General features: G+C 53.2%; 4 protein-coding genes across 4 annotated transcripts; 2 read left to right on the top strand and 2 right to left on the bottom strand.

The window, feature by feature from the left end:
• Positions 1-4,731: 4,731 nt before the first annotated feature.
• On the top strand, positions 4,732-7,054 carry J7T55_001182 (uncharacterized protein; the record flags this gene model as incomplete). Its single annotated transcript, XM_053140472.1, has 6 exons — positions 4,732-5,010; positions 5,064-5,249; positions 5,305-5,764; positions 5,838-5,993; positions 6,132-6,240; positions 6,541-7,054. The coding sequence occupies 6 exons, from the start codon at positions 4,732-4,734 to the stop codon at positions 7,052-7,054; spliced, it is 1,704 nt and encodes a 567-aa protein (XP_052996827.1).
• A 401-nt stretch (positions 7,055-7,455) lies between these two features.
• Positions 7,456-8,839, bottom strand: J7T55_001183 (2-nitropropane dioxygenase; the record flags this gene model as incomplete). The annotated part of the gene is made up of 5 exons (XM_053140473.1): positions 7,456-7,636; positions 7,690-7,866; positions 7,925-8,010; positions 8,072-8,100; positions 8,161-8,839. The coding sequence occupies 5 exons, from the start codon at positions 8,837-8,839 to the stop codon at positions 7,456-7,458; spliced, it is 1,152 nt and encodes a 383-aa protein (XP_052996828.1).
• A 667-nt stretch (positions 8,840-9,506) lies between these two features.
• On the bottom strand, positions 9,507-10,948 carry J7T55_001184 (uncharacterized protein; the record flags this gene model as incomplete). The annotated part of the gene is made up of 2 exons (XM_053140474.1): positions 9,507-10,552; positions 10,723-10,948. The coding sequence occupies 2 exons, from the start codon at positions 10,946-10,948 to the stop codon at positions 9,507-9,509; spliced, it is 1,272 nt and encodes a 423-aa protein (XP_052996829.1).
• Positions 10,949-11,980: 1,032 nt separating this feature from the next.
• On the top strand, positions 11,981-12,731 carry J7T55_001185 (polyadenylate-binding protein 2; the record flags this gene model as incomplete). Its single annotated transcript, XM_053140475.1, has 3 exons — positions 11,981-12,052; positions 12,126-12,382; positions 12,455-12,731. 3 exons carry the CDS (start codon positions 11,981-11,983, stop codon positions 12,729-12,731), a joined length of 606 nt encoding a protein of 201 aa, XP_052996830.1.
• Between the last annotated feature and the right edge of the window lie 72 nt (positions 12,732-12,803).

Below are 12,803 nucleotides of genomic sequence, written 5' to 3' on the forward strand. Positions count from 1 at the left end.
GGGGACGCGTGGCGGCAGATAAAGATAGCGGACCGCAAGAACACAAGTTATTCAAAAGACTGTTCCGTTTGAGGCTTTCGAGTTGTATTGAGCCGTACTAGGCAGCAAGCAAGCAGCCCAATCTCGCTCGGATTTGTTGTTCGGTGGTGCGCGACAAGCTGCGCTCCTCGTGAAACGATAGATGGTATGCAGTTTGGCCAGTTGACTGACAGGCGGCGCGGATCAGGATCTCCTCCTAGCCCCGAAGATTGTGGTTGGATATGCAGAGCCAAGCGACAGGAAGGGCCTGGAGAAATTCTCTATAGGTTGTTTGGAGCTGGCAGCGTCAATTGGTCGACGCTGGTTGGTGTGTAGAGGCGACGTTATTCCTGATATGATTCCGGCGCATTCCTGTCATGTCATTGCCGCTCTAGACCGATCTCGTGACATCGGGTCCAGACCGTCTTTCTATGAGGGAGTCACGCAAGTCCAAAGCCCGGGAAGTCTGCGAGGGGCTATCGCGTGTGCTGCAAGCTGACAGGCCGGACGAATGCGTGTGGGATTGAAGGGGAAAGTAGATGTCAGGAGGCCGGATGATGTGATGTTGGAGTAGTGGGTAAGTAGAAGTAGTCGGCTTCCCGCATCAGGGACCCGAGCAGTCGCAGTGCCAAGGAGTCAGCCAGAATATTTCGCCGACGCTGGAAACGATTATCCCTGACCTAGCCAGGAAATAAGCTCATTGAGATATCGGCGGTTTTGACAAGGGTACACTGTGGCATCAGGTTACTACGACCGCTCTCGACGAAACATTGCCAGGAGAAACTCCAGGTTGCCCGCCAGGTTTACACTGAGCACATGCAATACAAGGAACGCTGTTAAGCTGGTCAAGGCTGGGCACCACGATGACCTCTGCCGATGTCCAGTCCCTGGCATATCGCGGCTGCGAGCACTCCAAGGTTCCACCACATGAGTGAAGCTCGACAGATCTACAACACGGATCTCGGCGCAGCAGGTCGCCGTAGGTGTCGATGAGCCTCTCAAGCATGGGCACAGGGCAGTTCCCCCCCCACTAGAGATAAATATGCCGTGGTGTAGGTAGTGGGCCCATTGACCCAAACTGGTGATCAAGGCGAATATTTGCCAGTGAGATCTGCTGTGGTCGCCCACGGTGAGGGCTGCAGGTGGAGATGCAATGCAGTCCTGCGACCCGCCCCGCCTGTGGTCGATCCACATGGTCTGGCGGGCTGGTGGGCAACAACTGGTGATGGGTGGCTCGAGGATACGCGCACCTTTGGTCCGCAGAGATCCAAATTCCCAACTGGCGAGGCAGCGAGGAGGCTCCGACAGCCCCCCGCGTGCCGAGTCACAACAGGGGACGTAACATCGCGGGGTAACCTACACTGCCTAGGCAAAGAGCTTGATCCCATGGGCAGGTGGGTGACAGACACACCTTAGGCCCTTGCTGGCAGGCCTGCCCAGGTGCTCCAGACCAGTTTCCCCAGGCCAGAAGGTTGGGGAAGAACGTGGGGCGAGGGGTGGTCCGGAATCTGGACCACTGATTTCTGCCGTAATTCCCCTATTTCTGGACTTTTTCAAGCCGAGATCTTCCGCCAATCACCACATATAGAGCTCGCCTCGGCACATTGCTTGGCGAACGCCGCTTGACGATCAGCAAGCATGGTACAGTAAACAGGCAAACCAGACACCACAGACGGGCCTAGAGTGATATTGACACCTCTGATGCTGGCCGACGACTCGCTCCTTTACTGCTAGGCTGGTTCGAGCCTAGATGAAGCCTGCCTCGGCCATGCAGGCCATATATTCTATGAGACATCGCGTCGTTCTGAACCATTCTTTTCGCCAGGTATATTGGAGCAACGTTCCGATCATATCAGCCTATATGGCTTGTTGGTCATCTACCGCAGGCGGGGTGGTAGTTGACATGCTCTGATCACCTCAGCCATGACAATCTTGAATGCCCAAGAGTTTTGTACTGTGATGTTGATTGGTATGACAGTTTGTTCATCAGTGCGCCAGAGTTGCCTCTGTCGGATCGTTCCGAAGTGCATGTCAAGTGCGAACGCCAGTGCTCGATCTGCAGGTTCTAGGTTGAAAGCTTGTCCCCCGAGACGGTCCCGGTAGTTCGGATATACGGAACCCGTCGTGCCTAGCCTACAGGACGGCTGCCAAGGTGAGCAGCTTCATCTATTTCGCGCCGCTGGAGATTCAAGGGATGGAGGCAGTCACTGAAGTCCTGCAACCCCGATCCGATCGATTGACCCGGCCATCTCTCGGTCGAAGGTTTCTGCCAAAATGGACTCCGTGGCCGGCTGAACCGTGGGCGGATGGGCCGAACTGTCATGCGCTTAGACTTCGGGTCAGAGTTCAATCAATAATTTGGCGACCACGGGAGAGGGAAAGCCAAATGATTTAGCCCCTGTGCTACCAAACTTTCTCCTGGGCCAGATGAAGAGACAGCAGCGAGTTACCACAGTAGGCTTGGCCCTGTCTCGCCATTTCTCCAAGACAGCTTGAATCTCATTTCCCCGCCACACTTTGTGGCGTGTATTATGGTCGTTGGATTCCTCGACATCAGGAATACACGAGCAGTAAAGAGCAGGTGCATTTGCCCATCCGAGGAAGTTTTTCCGCCTATGATTCGCGTTGCCAAGGGAAAGCCCGATCAAAATGCAGCAGCCATGGAGGTCCGCGTGCACGCAGCGAAGTCGAAGGAATGCGCCGCCACATTCCTTTTGAGTCGTCACAAAATTAGAGGTTGTGCGCAAACCCCGTTTCCTCCTGCGCGAGGAGCTTCGGGCGATGTTGAACTTGGTGATGAGCTCCGTGTCTCGTGCCTCGGCATGACAAAGATGCGCCAATGTCGGGTCATCGACTTTGGAGTTGCATGGGTTTTGGTGTAAAGGCAGCTCAAGCCTTGATATTTGCGAGGTGGGCAACTCCCTCACTTCTGACTATCCTCAATTTCAGACAGCGGCAAGGGAAGGCAACCAGACAGTAAGGTCTTCAGTTCTAAGGGCTGAGTGATATTCTTCCAGAGAATGGCTCCTTTGCTTTTTCAACTTCCAACAACGCCTTGTTTGGTCATGAAAATGTTTACCGAAGCCCCTTCCGATTTCGAATCGTCTGCGGATGTGTTAAATTGGGCAGCAGATCAGTCCCGGTTGTGAATCTCCACTGGACAGTCGCGGATTGTAACGTACGGCTTCTGCCACGACGTACTTTGGTCTGTCTGCATTGTTGAGATCCCCACATTGAAGGATTCGAACGGTAGACGGTCCCTCATTGTGTGCCAGTTTCTCATGCCTGAAGTGCTGGTCTGGCCTGATGAGACGTATCAGCCAAGTGCTGTTTGAGCTTCGGACGCTTACCGATGGCTTTCTTGGTAAATCTCCCAGACCGTGAATTTCTCCTTGCTTGTCCTTGACCCATTCACACTCCCAACCTGGCCCGTTTCGCTATCGATCCACGATGCTTCGTCCTGAACTTCCACCCCTTCGACGCACACTTTGGACCCTTGGCAGGCAGATCGACCGTCTATCTAGTCATCAGCATGGTCCATCCAGACAATTCTTTTCACTTTCCGTTAAACCATTGGTCCAACGGCGAGATGTCTTTTAAGAGCATCAAACGGTGCATCGAGCCCTTGCAATCATTGACGCAGGAGGTCAGACGCATGCTGCAAGTGGGTGACCAGTTTCAAGTCGCGGCTTGGTGGCCTGATATTGCAGTCAGGCATACTTGTGGGTGTTGAAAGTAATCATGGAATGCAACGGAGTTATTGAGACCCGTCTCTGCTTTTTCGAGTCTTAATTTCTCGTCAAGAAAGGATCCAACGTCCACATTGATCGTTGCCTGCCAGTCCCCAGATCACGCCGAATGCGCTCGTCAGGCCCATCGTCTTTTTGCATAATGTCATCGCTTCTGGATAGCCATCAGCGCAAGAGGTCCGTCGGGGGATGAAATTGTAAGGTTTGGATGATGATGGCAAGTGCCTGGATTCGTGTGCAGAACTTTCGAGCCTCCGTCCAAGGTGGACAACAAGTGCCCTTTTGGACAAACAGACATAAGGTTGAAAGGGCCCCAGGAGCTGTAAATGTCTGTATTCCAAGAAGACGTCTCTCACGACTACATGTGGATGCATCCAAAGATCCTTTTACCTCGATTCAAAGCCTGCTCCGGAGACGTCTTGCGCGTACCCATGCAGAGGAATTTCGACATTTGTACTCTGTGGATGACGGCCTGTCTCCTTAGAAACCGGCTGTGATGCAGTTTCAGGATTGGCAATGATCAATGCAGTTGAAGAGTGGACTGTTCACTTCGTTTACTGCATCCTGGATGTTGCCTTCTCAAATTTGTTGGGCGGTGCCAGGATGGGAAAAGCTTGGAGAAGGCTTTCAATCACAGAAGTGCAAACGCATTCTGACGTCCTGCTGCGAGATCCAAGAACCTTGACAAGACATATCTCAGGAACTGTTGCTGAATGAAGGCCAAGAGACGACGTCTGAAGTCTTGATACGTCATTGGAAATGTCCAGAGTTGATCCATGCCCGCCAACAGAGGCAGGGTCAATGGGCACAGTAACACCAACCTTATCTGCTATCAACGATCCCCACCGTCAACGACTTGATTAAGGACAACCTCAATTCTTTTCCTGCTCAATCAAACGCGAAACTACATATGCAATGTGACTCTTTCTCGCCTGACCATATTCCCATTTGAACTTTCTCCAATATGCCTTCTCTCCTCTTAAGAGGAGGCCTCTGGCTGTCATTTGCCGTGGTGGTGGTGGCGGTCTACCTTGGGCTTCAAGGCCCACTCCAAGAGGTCTTCACGTCGACTCCCCAGGTCCAAACATTTTGCTATTCGCAGGGCATCACGGCTAAATTCTCAACTCAAGCTTCGGCATCGTGCTTCACCGTTGAGGACGGGGTTTTTGGTGAGGTCTTCAAACCCAAATCAAATCCCGTCGAGCTTCGCCCAGGCCATGCCATTCCTGGCCTTTGGGATGGTGTAAGAGGTCTTGCCCAAAAAGACCCCTTCATTAGCGACTGATAGCTCGGCAGCATGGCCATTTGGCTCAGTATGGAGAGTTTCTCCATTCCGTGGACCTGTTCGGATCCAAATCAATAAAAGAGGCGACGGACCGTCTGACAGCCTATGTTTCGGCACATCAGGGCGTTGGCTCCAGGGATAACTGGATCAGGGGCGTCGGCTGGGACCAGATGGTATTGGGGGAAATGCCAACTGCAGTAAGTGTGGCCTTCAAAGCAACCGTATGTTTTCTGACTTTGTCCGTCTTGTTAGGCCATGCTTGCCGACTTCAGCGGGCTGTACATAATGCTGGACCGCGTTGATGTTCACTGCATCTGGGTTTCCCAAGCGGTCCTAGATCTGCTGCCGGACGACTTGCCTGATATTCCTGGCGGAGAGATTGTCCGCGAGCCTGGGATGGGCGTATTTTGCGACAATGCTATGGAGGTCGTTATGAAGTTTTGGCCACGGCCAGATGGCGCTCGAAAGGCAACCTTCCTCAAGTCCGCGATGGAAAGCCTCCACTCGGTTGGACTTGTAGGTATACATGATGCGGGTGTCTTTACTAATGAGCTGCAGCTGTATAAGAAAATTCTCAGTGCAGATGACTGGTCGTTGCGTGTCTATGCTATGATCGAATGCGAGGAAAGGAATACGTTTTGTCCAGAGAAAGTATCCGCGTTCACCGATGGTGATGGGTTTCTTAGCGTCAAAAGCGTCAAACTCTTCGCCGGTGCGTGCCTAACTTGTCACTTCTCAGCTGCAGTCACTCATGGTATCCGGAAATATGCTGACCTGTGCAACAGATGGAGCACTGGGTAGCTGGGGAAGCGCGATGATCGAGCCCTACTCCGATCGCCTGGATACGTCAGGCTCGCTTCTTGTCAATGCATCCACACTCACCTCCTTGGCAAGGTCATGGTCGGCAGAAGGCTACCAAGTCAACATTCACGCCATCGGTGGTTCGTACTATTCCATGCCCCCTTTCCTCAGTTGAGAACGTTGCAAGAGCCCCATTCTCAGGAAGCGTCTTCTATATAAGGCAGTGCTCGAAAGGCACTTGCGAGGATTGAGACATGGTTTGCTGACAAAGTGGAAAGATCTCGCGAACCGTCTCGCTCTTGATGCAATGGAAGCCGCACTCATCGATCTCTGCCCAGGACAAATGGTGTCAGTCTGCCAGGCTAAGTACCGTTTCCGAATAGAGCAGTAAGATACATTCCCTTGACGTCTAGCATCACTGTATTTTCAAGCATCGATTCCACCTCCAGGCGGCCATCTTGTCTGGAGGAGAGACTACAGCTCGCAGAAATACACAGGCTTGCCAGTGACTTCACTGGTATAGAAAGGAGCACAGCCATATAAGAGATTATCCCTATAGGAATTTTTCTGCTTGAAACGAAGTTACACGCAGATTGTTGGGATCCTTTCAAGCTGCGGCCTTACACCCCAAGGAACACTTACAGAGCCAACAAGTTTCGAAGTCTTACTGATCGGCGGCTCGAATAGTTCACAGATAATACATCCTCACGACCAGGCGCGTATGCGTTCTATGGGAATTATTCCATCAATTCAGCCAACCCACGCGACTTCAGACATGAGTTACGCTGAGCTGAGACTGGGAAGCGAGCGAACCGCCGGGGAGGCCTACAGGATGCACTCCTTGCTCGATTTACGGCCCGTGCTGGGGAGTGATTTCCCAGTCGAGCCCCCCAACCCCTTCGAGGGCATCTATGCGGCTGTCGCCAGGAAGAGTCCCCATACAGGCAAGGGTAAAGGCGGAAGTCTGGACAGCTGGTATCCTGAGGAGGCGCTGACGCTTCGCGAGGCGCTGGTGGGTTTCACGGAGGGTCCTGCTCATGGTGCTTTTCTTGACGGAAAGGCTGGAGTGATACAGCCAGGGGCAATGGCCGACTGGGTCGTCCTGGATGAGCCCTGGGAGCACTTAGATGTTGAGGACATTCGTCACCTGAAAGTGAAGGAGACGTGGGTGGGAGGACGGCAGGTCTACTCGAGGGAGTAACCTGAGTATTGGAAACGTAGGGGCCAGTTTATTATGGCCTTGTCCGCAAGATGCATCTCATTTGAGCCATTTATGAGCTTTCAAGTCGTCGTTATGAGCGAGATACACATGAGACCAATCTCTTCTGTCTGGAAAAGCTCATTGATGGCTGGGGACATAGGAGTACATCGTCTACGAGCAGCCCAGGGCGCTCTAAATCGCCGCAAGCATTTGTACATTCCATATGAAGTTCACATGAAAATGGATGCGGGGATGAAGAAAATTAAGCAATCTGTCCAGAAACAAGTCGCCGAGCTTACTTCATGACGATCCTACACAGACAGGCTTGACGGTCAGGAACAACCTGATGGAACCACGTTCTCGACTGGGCCTCATTGCTGGCTAAAATTGTCCTCATCCGCTCACTTGTGTTTGTATAGAGTGTGGCCCAACTCCTTGACCCATGATTTGTCCTTTGAGTCCTTGCCCTCGTCATCAAAAGCGAATCTGAGAGCTTGCAGTCTTTGTTTCGCTGCCTCCCTCGTATTCCTAACGATGTCGGCCGCCGGAATTGCGTCTTTGACCAAGCCAACACCCGTGCCGCTGCAATTCATCAGTAATCGTAGGAAGAGAGTGTTCGATATGGTTGAACTTACGCCCATGTCATCTGCCTTGAATCATCTCCAGCATTCTTTGCCTCGTCAAACTTTGTCTTGTTCTCATCGATAGACATACCCGAGAGATGGTCCTTATAAGACTGGGTTATGATAGCCCTGCCATCATACAGCTCTGGCCAGAAAGTCGTACCCCTAAGCTCATCATGGAAAGTTGACCTATCAATTTGACCGAATCAGCGCCGAAGTAGAAATCACATCATGGCAACGTCCTTACTTTACGGTTGTGCTCCCTCCATCTCGGGTCTCGAGAATGGCCTTCCTATTGTGTTCCGGTGCGTTCGACTCCTTCGCGGGGATGAACTATAGCCTGATAGTTAGGACCTATGTCACACAGCTGTCGCCAGGGATGACCAAGACTAACCTTCGTGCCCATGACAACACCATCAGCTCCTGCATAACCATTAGCTTCTCGTTTGTTCTGGCAAAGAATACGAAAGGCAGTACACTGACCCAAGGCAATCGCAGCCACTACAGCACTCGGATCTGAAATTCCACCAGCGGCTACCAAGGCGATGTCCTTGCCCATGAAGTCATCATCCAACATAGCCCTGATCTCCGGCACAAGGCTGACCACTCCCGCTCCCGCGGCGAACTGATGCCCGCCAGCATCGACGCCCTGCGCCACAATGACATCCGCCCCATCTCTCGCAGCCTCCCTCGCGGCAGCCACGGTGCCGACCTGCACAAACACCTTGATCCCGTGGTCATGGCAGGCCTCGATGATGTCAGGGTGTGCCCTCTCGGCGGCCTTCTGATCAGGCGCAAACAGCCACACGGCCTGGGGCAGGTACTTCTCCAGAATCGGCAGGACGGTCTGGCGGAAGTGGACGACGGACTGGTCGAAGGTCAGGAAGCCCACGCCGACCGGCGCGGGCGTAAGGGTCATCTCGGTCAGCCCCAGCACCGAGCGGGCGGTCTTGAGCTCGTTCTCAAGGGCGGCAACTTGAGCGCTGCCGGGTTTGAAGTCCAACCCGCCGGGGACCATGCCGAAGCCGCCGGCCTTGGATACGTGTGCTGCTAGGGTTCCATTTGAGATGCCGAGCATGGGGGCTGAGATGATGATGGGGAGCTTGGTGTTTGGGAAGAACTCCTGAAGTTTGGACTTGGGCTGGGGGCGTTCTGGAGCCATGATGCTGGTTTCTGATGAGTGAGTTGACTGAATGAGATGAGATATTGTCAGGGCTGGCTAGATGCCTGGTTGGGAAGACGAGAAGACGAGTAGCTTTTATGAGTTGTCCTTGCTACAAAAGACCAGAGACCGAGACCAGTCACACTTGATCGGCGATTATTTCTTCAAGGTTGTTGGTAGTTTATGCAGGTTGGTTCTCTGAGCTGTTGTTGTTGATGTGTGAGTCTCATATTTGGTCGTAGGTCTTACAGACCAATGAAGTCATCTAGCGTGCCTAGGTACCGTAGCTTACGACCAGCCGTGGAAGGGCGTACCTGCGGGGGCTGCATGTCTTACATGCTGGTTCCCGAGGTTATGTTTGAGTTTGTTGGCGATTCTAAAACCGGGTCTGAACTGACAAATCGATACGAGTACCATAACATATTTGTTGACCATTTTCCACGATGGAAGTGGGGCCAAGATCTTGACTCCATGTCCAGCATCTCAACATTTCAGGGTGACTAAAATACTGTAAAAGACCGCCTCTATCAAATGACGGCGCGATGTGCGAGATTAAGACAACCTGCTGCGCCGTGACAATGCAAGACCATCACGCCGACCTCATTTCACAGTAAGAAGCACTTTTGCCATGCCCAGTGATATTGCCTCCTCTGCGACCTGACGCCCTTCACCAGTGCTGGCCCCGTCTCGCCCACTCGGCTCGTGCTTGACTGGGGCTGATTTCGGAGGTCATAGACTGGCCTGGGATTCGGTAAGCATCGAACTCGATTACTCGCCAGTCGTATGCAATCGTGCCTCGCATGTGACCACCGCCCAAGAAATACAGCCTATTCGCCTCGCCGGCACGAGGGACGGTGTCGATGTTGATGTCCTGTTGCTCGACGGCGGACTCCCCACGCCACAGCACCGTAGCTCCGACCTCATCCTCATCCGGCTCGTATGGTCGGTCTACCTTCATGATTCCGACAACTGGGCCGAAGTCAAACTTCAACCAGATTTTGTTGCCGTCTAGCGTCGCGATGATACCAAAGTCGTCACTGGACTCGGGGAAATTGTGCGCCATGTACGGGCAGTCAACCTCGTATCTTCCGTTGAGCAGACCGATAGACCGCTGAAGGCTGGCCTGGAATCCAGGACCGCAACCAGGATCAGTCTCAGAGTAAGGAGGGGGAGCATCGTCGTAACCTCCGCTCGATCCTCCGATCATGTATCCAGACGCCTGTGTAGTACTTGATTTGGATGGGCGAGGCGTCTTTGGAGTTGGTTTCTTGTCGGCAGCTTTGATTGGCTTTGGCGCAGGGCTGGCCTTCTCAGGTTTGGTGGCAGGTGCCTTCTTAGCCTTGGTTGTGGTTGTGGAGGAAGTGACCGCCTTCTTGGCCGCAGGAGTCGCTGTCTTCTTCCCCTTGGGCGTGGTAGAGCTTGCAGCCTTCTGAGAGGTGACCGTTCCCGTTGGACCTGCCTTTGACTTCTTCGTCGACGGCTGGGCAGCCTGGACCTGGACAGCTCCAGTGCTGGAGACCTGGACAGAGACGTTGACGCTGACATTGGTGGAAACCTGGTCAGCTTTGCGTTTGGTGCCTCTGCCCTCGGACTCTTTGTGGGCCTTCTTGGCCTCCCGCTCTCTCTTGTTCCACTCCTTCTTTAGATCTGCCTCGATTTTCTGGATGTGAGCTGGCACGGTGAGACCGCCTTTAGCCATCACAGCATCAAAGACTGAGACAAACGGAGTCAGCTGTCGAACCACACGCCACCGTATGACAGTGAACACATCTCTTCCACAGGCCTTTTCACGAACGCCTTGCTCAGAACACACTGGACATATTCGCATGATGGCCTAGAACTGGTGGGACTGCCTTACGAGTAAGGGTTTAGAAGCAACTTACGACGTTTAAAAGCTATGCCCTTGACTTTACTGCCAGGAAGACCATAGTGAAGCAATTGAGCCTCGTACCAGTGAGCAGGCCTGTTATCGGTGTCTTTGCCTGCAAAGTGTACCTTCAGCTCCGAGACTGTCGCTCGACGGTGGCGGTTGAGGTTGCTGGCTTCTCGAAAGAGCGAGTCTCCCGCATAGGAGAAGCCATCCTTGTCAACAGGAGGTACCAAAGCCATGGTGCCTCTAGGTGAGATTCTTGTGGCAAGGACAAACGATGTGTGTGATGGACGGCCTTTGGGTATAGATCAAGAGATGCGTTGGAGGCCACCAGGTGCTTTATAGCTCAATGTTTGGACACGGAGGAGAGGGGTTTCTACAAACGAAGCACACCTGGGACGAAGCCAGGGAGGCATGCTGTAGGAAATCGACCGTAACAGCTCCCCCCCCTCCCCCCTAGAGCTCGGGCGTTGAAGCATCATTAGAACTAGACTAAAAGAGTAGCCAATTCTGCAAGTACATCTTACTGTTTATCCTGTGAGATACATAAACGATTCATACGAGATGTGAATCCACTGAAGATTATGCGCAGTAGGTTCTATACTTGACATTGCTGTGAACAGCCTCATCATCAATCTCCTTTGAAAGGACCGCGGCGACCAGGTGAATATATGCAGTGAATAAGATGGTCCTCTTGAAAAATCCTATGATGATGTTGATGCCATCATTGGCAAGTTTTACTTCTCACGTCGGTAATTGCCGTTTTTGTTCAACCAGCGAAAGTTCCAGTTATGCGTCGTCCTCGGGTGGTGTTTGGTAGATGCTGCTGGCAAAATATCAAACATCCCTGCAAACGATGTACTTTAGTAGCGCGTAGACCGGGTCTTCTTATCAGCGATAAGCCTCGCGCCCGGAGCCTTTCATTTCAAGTCAACACTTGACTGCCATTTTCCCCTCCGCGTCATCCCAGGCTCGCCTCGTACTTTTTCATTGTGAAGGGTCCCTGAACTCGACCTGTATTATCCCGTCTTTGGAGGTAAGCCAGCCTTTCACTATTCCGACTCCTACACATTCTGCGCCGTGCACATCCCGAGAGCGACGACAGGTGGCGCAAGCTGAGTCGTCTGGTTACCTGGCCATAGGCGGCCCCCGCAACAAAGAAACCGTCTCCCTTTGCGCGCAAGGCTCCTGCTAACTCCCATTCACAGTTCCCTTCACTTCTTCTTTCTGCTTCTGATTACATTCGACCGTACTAACGACAGGATACAAACATGGACGACGCCAAGCCAGAGGAACAGGTCCAGGAGGAGACTCGCCCTGCCGAGGAAGAGGGCAATGAAGAGGTGGGCTACTACAAGATACGGTGATTCTGGCGTATCAAAAAAAAGAAGATCTGACAAGAGCTGGCGCTTTTAGGAGGAGATCTCTGCAATGAAGCGACGGGTTGCAGAGATGGAAGAGGAGGCCGCTAAGCTCCGCGAGATGCAAGCCAGCCTGGACAACCAGGCCGAGAACGCCCAGGAGAGCAAGACCGACGTCGACAGCCGCAGCATCTTCGTCGGCAACGTCGACTACTCGGCCTCTCCCGAGGAGATCCAGGCGCACTTCCAGAGCTGCGGGTCCATCAACCGTGTCACAATCCTGCTGGACAAGTTCACCGGGCAACCCAAGGGGTGAGTGTGCAGTCGATGTGCTGTACCATTCCATCTCTCCCTACAGCGGCCCTGCTGACAACGATGCTGCAGCTATGCCTATGTCGAATTCACCGAACCGAGCCTGGTCGCCCAAGCCCTCGTACTTAACGAGAGCGTCTTCAAGGGCCGCAACATCAAGGTCGTCCCCAAGAGGACCAACGTGCCAGGCATGAGCAGGGGGCGCGGCGGCGGAAGAGGCGGATTCCGAGGTGGCCGTGGAGCCCCGGGTTTCTACGGTGGACGAGGCGGATTTGTGCCACGAGGCGGCTACCGCGGAGGCTACCGTGGAGGCTTTAGGGGCGCACCCCGTGGCTTTGCACCCTATTGAAGTGGTTGGTTGTGGTGTTCCCTGCGAAACCAATTAGGGCTCCAAGAAGACGGCATAGCTGAGGTGGCACGA

The sequence above is a fragment of the Diaporthe amygdali genome (genome assembly GCF_026229845.1).
Source record: "Diaporthe amygdali strain CAA958 chromosome Unknown NODE_6_length_1560011_cov_65_102424, whole genome shotgun sequence".
Classification (NCBI taxonomy): domain Eukaryota; kingdom Fungi; phylum Ascomycota; class Sordariomycetes; order Diaporthales; family Diaporthaceae; genus Diaporthe; species Diaporthe amygdali.